At 40.6% G+C, this 17628-nt stretch overlaps 1 protein-coding gene across 1 annotated transcript in view; it reads left to right on the forward strand.

Annotated features, from left to right (window-relative positions):
• Positions 1–3957: 3957 nt before the first annotated feature.
• Positions 3958–17628, forward strand: part of NUP133 (nucleoporin 133) — a 35516-nt gene continuing 21845 nt past the window's right edge. Inside the window, exons 1-14 of the mRNA XM_056853326.1 lie at positions 3958–4127; positions 5184–5302; positions 5689–5792; positions 6519–6626; positions 7177–7308; positions 7897–8067; positions 8651–8806; positions 8883–8953; positions 11178–11325; positions 13293–13437; positions 14935–15092; positions 15298–15389; positions 16568–16722; positions 17132–17226. Of these exons, the coding sequence (XP_056709304.1) occupies positions 3958–4127; positions 5184–5302; positions 5689–5792; positions 6519–6626; positions 7177–7308; positions 7897–8067; positions 8651–8806; positions 8883–8953; positions 11178–11325; positions 13293–13437; positions 14935–15092; positions 15298–15389; positions 16568–16722; positions 17132–17226 (1824 nt within the window). The remainder of the gene's footprint in view (positions 4128–5183; positions 5303–5688; positions 5793–6518; positions 6627–7176; positions 7309–7896; positions 8068–8650; positions 8807–8882; positions 8954–11177; positions 11326–13292; positions 13438–14934; positions 15093–15297; positions 15390–16567; positions 16723–17131; positions 17227–17628) is intronic.

Here is a 17628-nt window from a genome sequence, read left to right on the forward strand (position 1 = left end):
GAGACTGCATTAAAATCACATACTTTCCTGAAATCCCTTCTGAAAAGTGTCATTAGAATTAAAATTTATCAATAATTTTGAAACTTAAGCTGCAGAACATGGAGCCAAATCCTGGCAATATTAAAAGATGGGGTGTTGCTCAGTGGGAGGTACATGCATAGAAGAGTCCCAGTTTCAATCCCTAGCATCTTCATTTGAAAGGGATTTGAGGCCTCTGTATAACTACCCCCTTCCAGCCAAGTCAGATGGTACTGCACTAGACGGACCAGGTCTGACTTAGTGTAATGCAGTTTCTATACACCCTGAAACATGTCCCATTTAAATCATAAGACTTACAAGTAAGTGTGTATGAGATTGCAGTTTAAGTAATTACAAATCACTTTCTAAAAACTAAGCCTAGAGACAGATGTCATATATTGTAAAACATGCTTAAGCTAGCAAACACATTATGGGTAGAGGTGGGTTAAATAGTGGAATACTTTGAGGAAATACCTTAGATTTGTTGGCTCAGTGCATAAAACAAAAGTAGTTGTCTATTGTTTTCTTTTTAAATGGAGGGTCTTGTCGTCTTAACGTTCCACCAGGCCAAATTATATTACAAGGCACTGATGTTGAACATAATGGAATATGCTTTTGTTAAAACCATAACTTCCTAGTAGAGTTTAGATTAAAAGATTTTTTTAAAATAAGATATTTTACCAAAATTCTAAAGACTCCATGCAAGTTCCACCGACGCTGTGTTGGTTCCGTTGCCAAATATATTTATTTGGAATTGCCACCTTCCTGATCAGTTATATCTTAATACTTATCAGTGTTAAGAGGCTGGATGTTAATTTGTTTACACTTCTGATGTTGTAAAATATTCTATTTACATCATATTTATAAAACAAGCATACAGGCTGGTTTCCAAGACACTTCTGTATTGCACGCTTTAGTTTACGTTGCGAACTTTGGAACTTTGCCTCTGCTGCTGTGTTTAACCATCTTGTCTTTTAACTGCTGCTATTACCTGGGCGGTGTGTGTGTACAGCTTGGTCCATTTCCTATACCAAAAAGTATTTCTGTGCTTTGTATGTTTTATTGTCCTCAATCAAATTTGTGGAGGCTTTACTTATCTTCTTCCTTTAACAGTAATTTTGTAATTTCTATAAATAAAAATGGGGAAAAAATGTACAAACCTCAAGACACTGTACAGGGAATTATATAATTATACACCATAACATTAGAAAAACCCAACCCTGTCTCTAAATAAAGTTTGTGGTTAGAGGGCTTTCTTTAGTGCCTAACACAATGAGGGACAATTAGAATGTTATAAACTGTAACAAGTTAGAGCAGGAATTTATTCTCTGATCAGGTCAGTGCATTGTAAAGTGCTGGTGCTTACTGCAGCTCACACACAAAGGTGCTATTCGTTCAAACAACTTTAAAAAAATGACAGAAGCACTGACAGTAGCAGGTGTATCCTTGAATTTTGTTCGTGAGGGTGTTATGCAAATAGTGAGAGGATGTGTTAATATTTCTCTTCAGATTTCATGAAAGATGTTTTGAAAATACAGTATGAAATACTTCAGGTTAGGAACTCCAGTAACCTTTAGTAAAAAGGGTATTGGGAAGAAATATTGCTCAATTTCAGAATTGTGCAACTGTTCTATAGATCAAATCACTGAGCAATGTATCTTATATAATTCACTCCCCCTTCACATTTGATTTTTTTTTATACGTAGCTTGCTGCTTTAGGACAGTCAGGTTATCTATGTGGAACCGAAAGCAGTTTACGACACCTTTTCCCGTCTTCTATTTTATCCTTACAACCCTGGGATAAGAAAGTTAGGCTCAGAGAAAGTGACCAGCCCCAGGCTACCAGCAAGATTTCATGGCAGAATAGGAATTCAAACTTAACAGTGCATTCCTAAAGAGTTATTTCAGTCTAAACCCATTCATTTCAACCGGGTTTGGACTGGAGTAACTCTCTTTAGGAATGCACTATAAATCTCCCAGATTGCAGAACTACTCAAATAGTACTGATAGTGAGATTTTGGGCCCAAGATGGCTGCATAGTTTCTCAGATGGTGTAAACAAGTTGGAACAAAAGCAAGGGCAGCAGCCTCACAAGCATGCTTATACTAGCACGTAAATTGATAGCAGAGCCAGTGTGTAGTGGTTAAGAACGGTGGGTTCTAATCTGGAGAACCGGGTTCCACATGAAGAAGAGTTGATTTTTATATGCTGACTTTCTCTACCACTTAAGGGAGAACCAAACTGGCTGAAACCTGGGTGACCTTGGGCCAGTAACAGTTCTCTGTGCACTCAGCCCACGCGGAGGCAGCCAATGGCAACCTGTTTGTTGCCTTAAAAACTCTACGAGGTCGCAATAAATTAGCTGTGATTTGACGGCACTTTCCACCACCACCAGGCTGGTAGCTGGTCCACTTTGCACTTGCCGGCATTACTCCCACCGCAGCAGGAGTATTTCAATATTTCTTTAGAAGACTGATCCCACATTTCCCAGAACTACTCAAGGCGGTTCAGAAGCCATAGGCCATTTATGCAGGGGATGTTTTGCCTTGAATTTGCCACTCTCTAGTCTAGATGCAGAGCAGGACTACAGCTGAACATCAAGAAAACAAAAGTAATGACTACAGGAGAATTACACAAAGGTTGACAATGAGGAAATTGAAATTGTTCAAGACTTTCTATTCCTTGGCTCCACCATCAATCAAAAGGGAGACTGCAGCCAAGAAATCAGAAGATTGAGACTGGGAAGGGCAGCCATGAAGGAGCTAGAAAATATTTTGAAGTGTAAGGATGTGCCACTGGCCACCAAGACTAGATTAATTCATGCCATCGTATTCCCTATTACTATGTATGGGTGTGAAAGCTGGACAGTGAAGAAAGCTGATAGGAAGAAAATAGATTCCTTTGAAATGTGGTGTTGGAGGAGAGTGTTACGGATTCCACGGACTGCCAAAAAAACAAATCAGTGGGTTATAGATCAAATCAAGCCTGAACTGACCCTAGTAGCTCAAATGACTAAACTGAGGCTATCGTATTTTGGTCATGTCATGAGACGACAAGAGTCACTGGAAAAGACAGTCATGCTAGGAAAAGTTGAGGGCAGCAGGAAAAGAGGAAGACCCAACAAGAGATGGATTGACTCAATAAGGGAAGCCACAGCCTCCAATTTGCAAGATCTGAGCAAGGCTGTCAAAGACAGGACATTTTGGAGGACAGTCTAGATCACTGGTTCCCAACCGGGGGTCCGTGGACCCCCAGGGGTCTGCGAGAACTAAATTAAGGTCCATGAAACAGTTATAAACCCATAATAAATTAACATTTTCAATTAAAAGTTCTCTATTATAAAAATATATATTCAAATATTATTCTAAGTTTAATGTTTAACTAACAGTTATGATTAAAGTTTATTTTCAAATTCTCAGAATTTTTATTTTGAACCTTGGGGTCCCTGCTCCGAACAAAAAAGTCCTAGTGGTCCCTGGTCAAAAAAAGGTTGGGAACCACTGGTCTAGATGCACATTTCCCCCAACCAAATCCTCAAAACTCAAAACTAATCCCCTGCGCAGAGTTCTGAAAATTCAGATGGGGGAAAATGTGCATCTAGAGAGAGCACCAAATTCAAGGCAAACCCCCCACCCTCCCTCCCTCCCTGCACAAATGGCCATAGAAGAAGACTCGAAGGGCCCCGCGATTAGCTCGACCACCCTGCATTCGCCGTTACGCGTCGGCAACGGAACTTCCGGTCTCCCTGCGCTAATTTTAATAGGGCGAAACAGCGAAGACGTTCAGCCAATCCCGACCGCGCGAGGGCGGTGACGTCAATCCGAGCGCGCGAGCGGGAGGGACGCGACGCGACTCCAGGAGGGGGGGACGGTTGGGGCGCGCGCGAGGTTTGCAGCGCGGTCGACAGCAGGCGTCCAGTTGCGGCGGCCTTCGGGAGCGATGTTGCCTTCGGTCCCCGGCTCCCCTTACGCCTCAAGCGGCGGCGGGTCAGGCCGAAGCCGCCTCCGGCCCGGAGGGAGAAAGAACCAAGCCCTGGCGGTCTCGTCAGTCAGCTCGCCCGCGCTCTTCTCTCCGGCTTCTCGGAGGGCCGCCGGCGCCCTGTCCGCGCGGTGGGTCCCGGCAACGGGATTCAGTGGATGTGGCTCGGGGGGTGGGGGGGGGAGGAGCTGAAATACGCGCGCCCGGCGAGGGGAAAGGCGTGTCGTGACGTCAGGCTCGCGTCGTGCCTTGACAGCCCTGTCTTGCGTGACAACAAGCGAAGGATGTGAGTGTGTTGTGTATGTGAGTGTTGTGTATGTGAGTGTGTATGTGAGTGTGTTGTGTATGTGAGTGTGTTGTGTGTCCCCAAGTCGCTTCCGATTTATGGAGACCCTATAAATTTGGTCGTGTCATGAGACGACAAGAGTCACCGGAAAAGACAGTCATGCTAGGAAAAGTGGAGGGCAGCAGGAAAAGAGGAAGACCCAACAAGAGATGGATTGACTCAATAAAGGAAGCCACGGCCTTCAATTTGCAGGATCTGAGCAAGGCTGTCAAAGATAGGACATTTTGGAGAACTTTCATTCATAGGGTCGCCATGAGTCGGAAGCGACTTGACAGCACTTAACACACACACACACACAAATTACCATTGCGCTAGGAAAGTTTGAGGGCAGCAGGAAAAGAGGAAGACCCAACCAGAGATGGATGGACTCAATAAAGGAAGCCACAGCCCTCAGTTTACAAGATCTGAGCAGGGCTGTCAAAGACAGGACATTTTGGAGGACTTTGATTCATTGGGTCGCCATGAGTTGGCAGCGATTTGACGGCACTTAACACACACACATAAATGAATGACCTCCCAAACGGCCTATCCTAAACAACCTTGTTCAGGTCTTTTGATTAGGATGCTATTGGGGAAAGGCTTGTCCTCCCAGATGCTGTCGTTACTGAATTGCATACAGTCTTACAATCTTAATCGGGTTGATGTTGCATTGTTTACAGTAATAAAAAAAGGTACAGGTCTTGTAGTTTAAGCCCTGTTTTCAGTGGGTAGCTATAGTAGATCTGGTTAAATAGCTAAAGAGTGCATTCTTGATTCCAGCATTAATAATGATTTACGGTTAAATAGTTACTAAAAAGAATAAATGGTATTAATCACTGAAAATGGTGATTCTTTTGCTTAGAGGTACACCCACAAGAGTTCTCCACCATCCCTCAGGAAGTGAAACTGTCAACTATGATGTGAAAGCCTTTGGGGCTTCTTTGCCAGTGAAAGTAATAGAGGCCTTACGAATGGCTGATGGTAAGTGATTTGGTCTTTTAATGCAGTTAAAATTATGTAATGGTGAAACTGCTGATTATTGATTCCTGATGCCAACACCCAACTCAACATCCTTAGAGTTGATGGGGATTTCTGGTTTAAACAGCATAGAGTGCTCTTTGTGATACAAATATACATGGCTAGTGTTTGTAATTATACAAAAGAGATTGTATAATCGAATCAAATCTAGATCAACAATCTAACTTTTATTATTTTAATACGGTTATAATATTTGTTCAGTTAGTTATTTTACATGATCTCAGTCTGATAACTGTAATAAGTACACTGATTGCCATCTAGTAAAATGTAAAGTGCTGTTGTAGATCTTGTTAACCCTGCCTTTGACGCATTGTCTATGAATTTGATAGCTGAAAACCTTGTGAGTATACAGCTGGATGAAAGTGGATGGGCTTGGCTAGTCTACAGAGACAGATTGATTATTTGGAAGATGGGCCAATCGCCAGTTGCTAAGGTAAGTCAACAGTAGGCTGCAGTATCTTAATGTAGATCTTTGTGCTAATCTTGTAGGTCTTTAAAATAAAATAAGTAGAAGGTGATAAGCATGTTCAAAACCCTGCCAGTAGTATGAACCCCACTGAGGTTTATTTATTTAAACCTTTTTTACGCCGCCTTTCCACCCAGTCAGTTTGTGTGACCTGTTTTTAACATTGCCAAAAGTAAATTCTTATTCCATTAGGTGGATTGACTACATTTTGCTTACAAAAAATATGCTTCTCTAGTTTAACCCAAAACTCACTTCAGTCCATTACAGTGCATTCTTGCACTCTAAAGCCATTGGTTTCACTGAGTGGCTCTCATAGCATAATTCACAGTGGGTAGCCGTGTTAGTCTGTCTGCAGTAGCAGAAAAGGGTAAGAGTCCAGTAGCACCTTAAAGACTAATAAAAATATTTTCTGGTAGGGTATGAGCTTTCGTGAACCACAGCTTTATCTGAAGAAGCGAGCTGTGGTTCACGAAAGCTCATACCCTACCAGAAAATATTTTTGTTAGTATTTAAGGTGCTACTGGACTCTTGCCCTTTTCTACTACTCTCATAGCATAGGCTGTCATGAACAGCTGGTGAGATGAATTGAAAATCTCTCTAAAATAGGCTTTGTGGCATCTTGTGTAATGTAAACGCATGCTTCTAATCTGAAATATCACCAGGCCAAAAGATATACTTGTGTTTGTGTTGCAGCCATCTGTGTGCAAGGAACTGCAGTTGCCACTCAGTGACTATCTGCAGAGTTCAAGCTTAGTAGCAGTATCTTGTCTTAATCTCCCTGGTGAAACGACTTCTTTACAGGTAAGCAACTTCAACTAATGAACTATTGGAAATTATTTGTAAGGCAATTTGTCCTGGGATCATTTGGATATGATTCTTATAATGCAATAAAAAATGGCAGGTTCAATAGTAGTGTTTTTTTCTTGAATGTGTCTTTTTTGTGCTACAATGTGATTATATTGCTTTTCAGTTTTTAAAACAATATTTTTAAAATAAGACGTTGAAGGGAAACCCTTTTGTTCAGAAGAAAGGTAGAGTTGTAAGTAGAGCAAAATTTGAACTAACGTTCTATTGTTTGTCTAAATTCTGGTTAGGGTTTTTTCTTAAGGCAGCAAATGAGAAGTAGCTTGCACCTCAACTTAGTGTTTACAATACTTTGAAACAGAACTATGCATGTGGCAGTTTTGTTGTGCTGCTGAAGTTTTTTTATTATAGATTCCTTGTCTCTTCACATACTGTGATCCCACGTGCACTTTGTCTAGGAGCCATGATACTGAAACTTATGTTTGTAGTCAAAACATACCCTGAAACTCAGAGTACATAACTAATCTGTAACTTCTGTCTTTGCAAGTCTGTGTCAGTAATGGTTGCCACCTGTGAAGGATCAATACGCTACTGGCCCACCCTTGTGCATGAAAGTTCCTATACTGAAACATTTGCAGACTTCGGAGGCGCTCTCTGCAGTTTTCTAACCGCTATAAAGGTAAAGTAAAAACTGTACAATCAAATAATTTCTGGGACTTTTATTTAAAAATTCAACGAAAACTGGATTACCTCTTGTCACTTAGTGAAGGTTGGATCTAGTGATCTGTCAGCAAATGGCCACAAATCTTCCCCAGCAGTCCCTCATGACCCTGGGAAAGTTGATTCCCAGGGGGCTGCATTGATGAACTGGAAAGCAAAACTGCCATTCTTGCCTCTTCCAGAAGAAAGAGGAGGGACAAATTTTGCCCTCTTCACTGTAGTCCCCTAACTCACATAGCCATTTCTCTGCATGGGTCCCATGACTCCTGGGAATAAATTTTCCCAGGGCCAAAAGGGGATTGCTGGCAGTAAGGGAAAGAAAGGAAGATCAGTTCATGCAAGAATTCCAGATAACTGGATCCAACTCCATTACCCTCAAGAGAAGGAAAATTTGTTTATAATGATTTTTTGTAAAATTAAACGATTTTATTTTGAATTGGATTTAAAGCAAATCTGAATTTTGTTTCTAAAAGCAAACTTGATGCTGTTTCTACAGAAAGCTGTTTCTGGCTCTGTCTTCTAAATCATGCATTCCCCCCCCCCCCAGGGAGTCAGCTTTATTTTATCGTCTTCAAGGAGCCAGTTTATGCATCTGACACTAGACAGTACTGGCAAGATTCATCAGCATGGTTTACCACAAGGACAAGGCATGTTTTCAGGCATAGGCCGGAAGGTTTCTTCTCTGCTGGGGATCTTGTCACCTAGTAATGATGCTGCAGTAAGTATTTTTTTTTTAAATATTTCAATAAACGTGTATGAAACATTAAAGCCCTCAAAATGTGAATGCTTTCACAGATTTCTGCAATGCACCAAATGTGCAATTATCACTTGTTTGTTGCCAACAAATCACGTGCTTGTCCTCAAAGAAGCACTTCTAATTTGTACAAATGGTATTGTTTTCAGCATCCAAGGTTCAATATATCGTTGCTTGGAAAGTGCCATTCTTTCTCCAGCTAGTGAAGTCATTGCATTAGGAGTGTTGTTCAGAATGTGTCTCACAAGTATGTGTCACACCTGTGGCAACAGTGAAGAGTAACACAGTATCTCTGCCTATGTTATTTTGTGGCTTAGCCCTGCAGTCCACACATTCTCACATTCCAGTATATTGTGGCTCTTACTCTAGTATTTGGCCAGTCGAAAGAGGGGGCTTGCAGAAAGCGTGATTCCTAAAAGTGTGGAGAAATGCTGTGTTGGTTTTTATAACCAGGACGTTAAACAACTCTGATGGTTTCTCACAGAAACATTCAATCAAAGTATCCTTAAACAAATATACTATTATTTATAGTTGTTTTGTCATTCAGCTTTCTAGTGTTCTTTGGGACAGAAAGAACTCAAGATTTTATGCGATGACCAGCTCAAATCTGCACAAATGGGAAATAGATGATTCTACAGAGCGTCACGTTCTCAGCTGGGATATGAATAGAGTACTTAGAGAAAACATCACGGATGCTATTTGGGTAGGAAACAGTAAATTTGGAAAACAAAATATAGCATTTTTATTTTTGCCATTATAAACGTCTATTATTTTTACAGGGTTCTGAAAGCAACTATGAAGAAATTAAAAGAGGTGTGAACGTGCAGTATTTGGATTTGCAGCAAAGTTGGTAAGTTCTTGTTTAGTTTGCAGTGAGGGTTCCTCACTTGCTAGTGTAAACATTGTGCCTATATTATCTTGTGTAAAATACAGCTGTTGCAAGGCATAAAACTAGCATGTCAAACCAGATGCATACATACTGCCCACCTGCATGAATAATTTACTGATTTTAAAAGTTTACCATACCCAGGCAGGACCTGTCCTTGCTCTTCTGGCTCTATTGATTCATTAGCTCATGCCCTCTTGGAATGCCGCTTTTATGAAGAACTTCGATCACATTAAATCTCTCCCCTTTTAACATATAAATCTAATGCCTCTGTGTCTGGCATAATGCCTTTTTTAATTGACAGGGATCCCAAGGCTACATTGCCAATGGCAATATTTGTTTCAGTCCTGATATCCCTCAAACATTAGATTTACGCTGCTCAAGATCAATGGATCAAGGAGCTTCTAAGGGATAAAGGAAAAGATTTTAAAAGTTCCTCATTCTGAATCATAGTGAAGCGGGTCATGCTGTTCAGATGACAGGCTCTTAGAATGTTTCACTTACTGAGAAGTGAAGGTATCTTATTCAGCCAGTCATTGATCAAGCAGGACTCAACAACTTTACTTACTTTTAAAAAGCAAGTCTTTTTATTGAAATACTTCTAGTAAAATATGTATAAATGCAGATTATCAAGTCTTTAACACTTCTATAAAAACTCTTATAAAAATACAGTGTATGTATGTACAAGGAGCCCCGTGGCGCAGAGTGTTAAGCTGCAGTACTGCAGTCAAAAGCTCTGCTCACGACCTGAGTTCGATCCCAACGGAAGTTGGTTTCAGGTAGCCGGCTCAAGGTTGACTCAGCCTTCCATCCTTCCGAGGTCGATGAAATGAGTACCCAGCTTGCTGGGGGTAAAGGGAAGATGACTGGGGAAGGCACTGGCAAACCACCCCGCAAACAAAGTCTGCCTAGAAAACGTCAGGATGTGACGTCACCCCATGGGTCAGGAATGACCCGGTGCTTGCACAGGGGACATTTACCTTTTATGTATGTACAATGTATGCAGTAAAAGCAATGTATGCAGTAAAAGCAAGCAAGTCTTACATACTATTCAGTTTCAAAATCCAACTTCTAAAATATAACAGTCAAATTATTCTGTTACAGCTCAAAGTATCTAATTCACAAAGTCTAGAATAAAGTATTTAAACCAAACATACCATTCAGCCTTTTCTGAGAGCCTTTTGGAAGGTTCTAAATCTCTGGGCTAACTGTAGCTGTATTTATACTGTTTCTAGACTCATTAAGAGTAAAGAGAAATCTTTTATCCCCTCTTTTTTATCCATCAAGAGGGATACCTTTTATTCCCTCTATCTGATATGATGAGCAGTGCAATTATGTTTTAGTTACAGCTGCGCAGCTCTCCACGACCATATATGGGCTTCCTTTCCTTTCAGTCTATTTTGCTTAAAGTATAAACACTTATTTCTGAGTTTCATGATCATGTTACATACTTAATTTGTATACCATCCTCTTCGTTAGGACAATACGCATTAAATGAGACTACTTAGAAATCTGTAGCACAATGTTTAACTATATAACTCACAAAACACAATTATTGTTTACATTGTCACTTTGTGACCATCTGTTAGTAACACACAGCCTTGAGCAGATTACAGAAGCCAAGAAAGCATATTACTTGATAGGACTGCAGGAACCTTTAATGCCTTTAAGTTATAAAAAGCACAGTTTAAGCTATTAATGCACTCTTAGAACATTAAGATATCTTGAGACCTTGAGAAGGGCAAAAGTCTGGCAGCTGAGTCAGAAAGGTGATTTTAGTTACATTTTACTGATAGATAAGGAAAGGTGCTCTGCTCTTCCCCTTCAAGGACAAGTTCAGAGTGACATAGTTAGTTAGCTCTTGAAAGAGCTGACCTTGAGAGAATTCTGTCAACCTGTACTAAGGACATTTGCATTACACAGGCTTTCATTATACATTACACAAACCTCTGCAATATGTGGCTCAGTTTGCATGATGTGTTTAAGCTCTATATGGAATTAATTCTGCACATGTTCACAGAATACCATAATTATGTCAGAGACCATGACAATAGTGTGTAAGCAAGTTTAAGTAAGATAATTTCTGTTGAATACTTGGAACATTCTTTTCTTCTACTTTGTTTTTCTGAACTTCTTTTGCAAGATGAGTGGCCACTAATCTCTGGTGCTGTTGCTTTTCCATGAATAGTGATGGGATGGTGATTTTGGCTGCAGCCTGGCATCTTAGTGACCGGCCATGTCTCACCTACTACACTTTGATAACCGTAGAGGACAGTGGTGATCACATGTCTGACAGTGTAACTGTAGAGGTCACACAGTATAATCCACCTTTTCAGGTAATCTTTGTGCTAAATGAGCAATCGGCTTTATGTTTAAACATTTTTCGTATTCTCTGCTATCCCAAATTCTTGGGCTTTATAAAATTGCAAAGGCAGCTTAGCAATGCATAAAACTGATATTAAGTCATTTGGTCATGGACTGTCTTTATAAGGTTTAAATATGTACACAGCATCCAATATCTTAGAATTATTTTTAGCAAAACATTTTTAATAGCTTGTATTGCTAAGCTGCTTTTTCTTCCTCATGTTTTCTTCCTCATTTTACTATGAAACTGCCTCTGGCCATGTCCACAGACACATCTGAATTGGAAGGCTGAGTGTGCGTGACTGGAAATGGGGGTTTGTATCTAACCAACCACCAATCGAAGACACACTGATGTTCCCCTTGTTCCTATTCCCCCTCCCTCCCTGCAGTCTCTTGTCCCCTGGAAAGATTAATTCTGGGTATGCAGACAGCCAGATGAGTCAGGGGAGGGGGGTAAAATTGCTCCCTCTTCTGTTGAGAGAGAGGAGGGAACAATTTCAGACTCTTCTTCACTGCAGCCTTCTAGACCCGAATGGTTGTTCGACCATGAAGGTCCTACAACCCAAGGAATCATCTTCGCAGGATCCAAAGGGACTGGGGTGAGGGGAGTCACACAGGAACTCAGGGAGAATCCATTTTCTTTTCTTTGGTTTGTTGGATATAAGTTGGTATGTCAAAATGTGTAAGACACTTTAAAAACAATTCTCTTTCTGTGTTTAATTTTACTCTGCACTGGTGATTAAGAAATGAAATATTTATAGATTGTATTAATCAGTTTGCCCTGTAATGGCTGATGTAAAACTTTTGTCAGATTACAGAAATGTTTGATTAAGCATTCCTGCAAAATATTAAGAGGGGTGTGTGTTTCATTTTATAAAATGATACAGAATGTTACTGTATATAGCCTGGTGCCACAAGACGATCTAAGTACAAGCATATGCATGCAATCAATCTACCTAATACTCAGCATGATCCGTCCTTGGGTACTTCAGTCTGGAGATTAAGACATGGACTGGCCAAGACAAATCTTTTTACAAGCCTGAGAAAAGTCCAGGTTTGCTGAAAAATCTCAAGTATTTTTAAAAAAAAACTTGGGGGAGGGTAAGCCCTTTAAAATACGAGAAGCAGCTCCTACCTGTAATAAAAGAATGTTCTCTGGCATTGTGAAGGTTGCTAGGCAGCCACAACAATAATGCCAGCCTTCAAACCTTGGTTTCAGTCAGTAAAAGGGAGGAAAGACGAGGCCCTTTCAGGGCTATTTTGGCTTCCAGGTCCACCCATGATCCCCCCTCTCCTGCCCTGAAAGAGAGAACTCATCATCCAGGGCCAGGCCTAGCAGCAACCACCGAAAAGCTTGCTACCATGCATTTTGCGCAACTCACCTAGGGCCCAGTGGCTACAGCTTGATGGAACACAATTAACCCAGGCCCACTGGCAGCCTCTGCACAACTTGAATGACTTGGCCTGGTTAGGCCCAGCAGCAGCCACAAAACAACACTCCTGAGCAAATTTGCACCACACAGCTTTTGTAACCGGGTCAGACATTTACCAGGGAAAGGTTGTTGTGGGGAGAGAAGAATGATGTAAACTACTTTAGGGAGAAAGGTGGCATATCAATGAAGAAAATAGTAAATAAAGCTGAAGACTGAGGCAGGGAGATTAAAAGAAAGGAGGGGCAGGTGAAAGAGAGTGGGAAGGAGAGGAGAAAGCAGGGATAGAAGAGAGGATATGTGGGCTGCTAGGAAAAGAGAAGGATGAAATAGTGTGGGGAAGGGAAGTCCTTGAAGGTCCCTTGATTGTATATCTTATTGCAAAGCAGTTGACAACACATAACTGTCTCTTGCATTCCCTACTGTCTCTGCCCTAATGTTTTCTGTAACTTCTTAGTGCCAAGTATTGTGTTTTATTGCTGTCACAACGTAGTCTCTAATATTTTCAGCCTGAAGAACTGATATGTAAACTAGTAGTTCCAGACTTTTCCAGCCCTGCTGCCTGTCTTTACACAGAAGATGAAATATTTGCTTGTTCAACTGGAACAGGAAGAATTTCTTTGCCACAAGAAAAAATTACATTCAGTGCTCAAGGTAAACATTTTCTTAATATACAAAACAAGCCTGAAATGTAGTGTAACTTCTTGGATCTGCATTAGCAGTATAAAAATTCAGTGAAGAAGTTCTTAATATGCTCTGATACTAATACTGCTCCATTATTCTCAAGTGCATTTTAATTGATCCTGGCATTCAGTTCTTTGCTTAATGTGTAAAGGGAGTGCCACTCTATATTGTGTTTATGTTAAGTTTTGACTCCATTTCTGTCATTTTTCTCTCTACTTTTTTTCCTAATTTTATCGTGTTTCTTCAATGTTAGAGCCACAAATAAACCAAACATTTAAGAGATTAAAACTACAGATTTTTAAAACATGGATAGCATAAGTCCTGGCAGCAGGCATTGAATTTAAAGCAGGGCAGTTTGAGTCACCATGAGAGAGATAAAATCAGGCTTGCAAATAACCACATTTTCAAATAACCATGCAACTGGTTATGTCATGGGCATTTCACCTCATGCTCTGAAGGAAGCTACTGATTTTAAAGCAATTCATACATAATAAATTGGTTAGAATAGGCTCCGCTTCAAACGACGTAGTGTTTGTGAAGCTCATGTATGCAAGATGCTGAAGCTGCTGTAAGTGAAAACTTCCTGCACTCTGATTTCAGAAACTGCTGCTGCACCGTCAGTATGTACGTTTTTCTGGCTTGCATGTGTAGACGGTTTTGAGAGCCAGCATAGTGTAATGGTTAAGTGCGGTGGTTTGGAGCAGTGGACTCTAATCTGGAGACCCAGGTTGGTTTCCCCACTCCTACCCATGAAGCCAGCTGTGTGACCTTGGGCTAGTCACCGCTCTCTTAGAGCTCTCTCAGCCCCATCTACCTCACAGAGTCTGTTGTGGGGAGGGGAAGGGAAGGTGATTGTAAGCTAATTTGATTCTTCCTTAAGTGGTGTAGAAAGTCAGCATTTAAAACCCAATTCTTCTTCTAAAATGGGCAGCAGAAGGAAAGAACCTCTAGAATGTGGCACTGTATTAAACAATACAGTGCCTGTATTGGGCTGTTTAGGGCTCCCATCTTAGATTCACAAGCATTAAGTCCAGTGCTGCACACGAGGCTGTCTCTGCTTTCCTTCCAGCCTCGGATCTCAAAGAGTGACTAAAACCCAGGCAGTAAGACCTGAGAACAGATGGAAGGCACACTTTTTTGGAAGTCACCTGTTCAAGAATTTGACATCGGCTCTGTTATGTAAGGTCCTTAATTAGGCGTTGAGTTTGGCTGGTAAGGCAGAATAGTACAAGGTTACGTGAATGCACTGTATGTGTTCTAGTGCTGAATGGGCTGGATAGATTCAACAAGAAAACAAATTGTGTTGCATAGGGGTGGTGTCATTGCAGATTCAGGAAATAATTTAGAAAGTGTCTTGTTCCTTTCTCATTTAAAGACTGGTTTCAGAGTCCTCAAAACTTTAGTGATCTGGTTTATAATAACCTTGAATTTATTTTCACAATACAACATGCTTTTTTCTCAACCTAGGAGATACAATTTTAGGAGCAGGTTCCTGTGCTGGGCTTCCCATTTTTTTCACCAGAAAAAGTGGACTCGTAGCTATATATTCAAGGGAAAACATTTCCTTGCTTCCTGAAGACCTTGAAGATTCTCTTGCGTCATCTGTAGCAGAATCAAATTATGAGGTAATAATCAAATAGAACACTTGAACCTCTGGCAGGAGAAGAATTGTCCTGACAGGATTCACTTGGCTTAAAGATGTAATTACTGTGGTGGCTTTTCTTGTTTAAAGTGGCTGTTTTGAATCTTGGGTCACATCAAGTTGTTCTGTGGGGAAAGATTATTCCTCCTGAAGGACTAGTTCTTTTGTTCTCTGTTATTATATTTTAGGGTCCAGAATTTGTCGTTACTTCTGGAATGGATTTTATATCACAAGAAGATAAGACTAAACTGTTGAAAACAACTTTCTTACAGTATTGCAGGTACAAAACATAACCCTGTCATTCTAGATAGCAGGGTGTGTAGGTTAAATATCAGTGGTGTGAAGTAATTTGTATCGTTATTTGCTTTGCCTTTAACATTTGCCATCTGTGTTTTAAGGTTTGTTGGAAAACCAGCCATATTATAGTGGAAGTATCTGCTAGCATGGGATACTTGATGCTCAGTACCTCAAATATAAAAACCTAACCCTATTAACTAAGCATTAACAAAGAATAACAAAACATTGAAAATGTTTGCACTTTAGGCTAGTTTTAAGGAGTGAATGCTACACCTAGGAAGTGTGTGTTTATGTACTGTCAGTTTGAGAAGTATTGTCAATATTCTGCCTGATGTATTTATGCTTAAAAATTACAGTTTTTGTTATAAGAACCATGGCTTGTTACACAGAATAACACATTGTGTAGAAACATAAAAGGGAACCATGTTTAAAAATATGTAGAGAACTAGAAGAAGAAAGAGCCCCATGGCGCAGAATGGTAAGCTGCAGTACTGCAGTCCAAGCTCTGCTCATGACCCGAGTTCGATCCCAATAGAAGTTGGTTTCAGGTAGCCGGCTCAAGGTTGACTCAGCCTTCCATTCTCCCAAGGTCGGTAAAATGAGTACCCGGCTTGCTGGGGATAAAGGGAAGATGACTGGGGAAGACACTGGCAAACCACCCAGTAAACGTAGTCTGCCTAGTAAACGTTGGGATGTGATGTCACCCCATGGGTCAGGAATGACCTGGTGCTTGCACAGGGAACCTTTACCATTACCTTTTAGAAGAAGAAAAGGTAGACCCACACTGATGATATATTACAAGAGGCTTAAAGGGGGATAGGCAGCATGATGTCAGGAGGACTGTCATCTTGAACTTAAGAGACCTTTGAAGGCAAGCTAGTATATTTTCTTTTTCTCTCTGTCTTTTTCGCTATCTATATGAAATAACTGCTGTCAGCTCTGTATTCCAAATCAGGCGGAAAGGCAGGAAATGTGGTAAACATCAACTTTTATTTTTTTTAAAACACACCAAGCATGAACTACAACATCTTCAGTGTTAAATGCAGCATTGCAAATAGCTACATTTTAAAAATAGGATAACAGAAAGTTGGATTATGCAGGCTGACAAAGGCTATGCATCCTTATAAAAACTAATTTGTCGTGCCTTTCTCTTCATTACAGGAATGATCTGGACAATGCACAAGCTATCATTGGTGAGCTTTTCCCCCCAGACACAGATCCTAATGCTGAACTGGACAGAGCTGTGGCCCAGATCAGTGTGAACTTAGTGGATGATTACCCTTCATCTGACCCACGATGGGCTGAATCCGTACCAGGTAAGAACTTGCCGTAAAATTAAAATTTCTGACCATAGAATATAAAGAAAAATAAGCGTTGCAATAGTCTCACAGTCTGGAAAGAAAGGGGTATGTGCGGCTGTTCCTAAACAAAAACTTTTATTTTTGACACCTTAAACTAAATGACATGTTCAGGCATGACATGGTAATATAACTTCTGGGATTGCTACATCTCATTTTACTATGGGGGAGGGGCTGTGTGCTAGAACGCTTTTATAAAAACAGATATCTGAGTTTTCAGGCATGTGATCTCTCAGCTGCTTTCAGAATAGCCTAATTTATATGCTACTAGAAGTGAAATCTAATTGAAAATGTTTAAAAAGGTTATATTTAGAAAAAAGTTAAATTTGAACTGATATTTTTAAAAAATTCCTCAATTTTTGTACAGAAGCTGCTACTTTCACCCATTCATCCCTCATTCTTCTTCGTCAGCTTGAAAACAAGACAAAAGCACATTCTTTGTACATTGACTTTCTTCATCAGGTAGGTATCTGTATGTTCTGAAGCAGAAGAGGGCAGATTGTGGGCAAAAACGCATGGGAAGTTTTGCCTTGGATTTGCCCCTCTCTAGATGCACATTTCCCCCATCTGAATTCTCAAAACTCTGCACGGGGGCTTACTGTTGAATTTTGAGAATTTGGCTGGGGAAAATTTGCATTTAGAGAGCGGCAAACCCAAGGCAAAACCTCCCATGCGTTTTCACCCAATGTTTCTGGGAGCTGTTTGGTTTTTCTTCCCCACGAGCCTTTGGGGCTCTCCATTGCAAAATGGCTTGGTGGGTACAGCCAGTCACAAAATGGTGACTTATAAAAATTATGTCGTTTCAGTGCAAGTCTGTAGTGCTTGGGTGAGGAAATAGTTTCTCTAGTTTTTCCAAAGCCAACC

This window comes from Euleptes europaea, chromosome 7, assembly GCF_029931775.1.
Source record: "Euleptes europaea isolate rEulEur1 chromosome 7, rEulEur1.hap1, whole genome shotgun sequence".
NCBI classification, from domain to species: Eukaryota; Metazoa; Chordata; class Lepidosauria; order Squamata; family Sphaerodactylidae; genus Euleptes; species Euleptes europaea.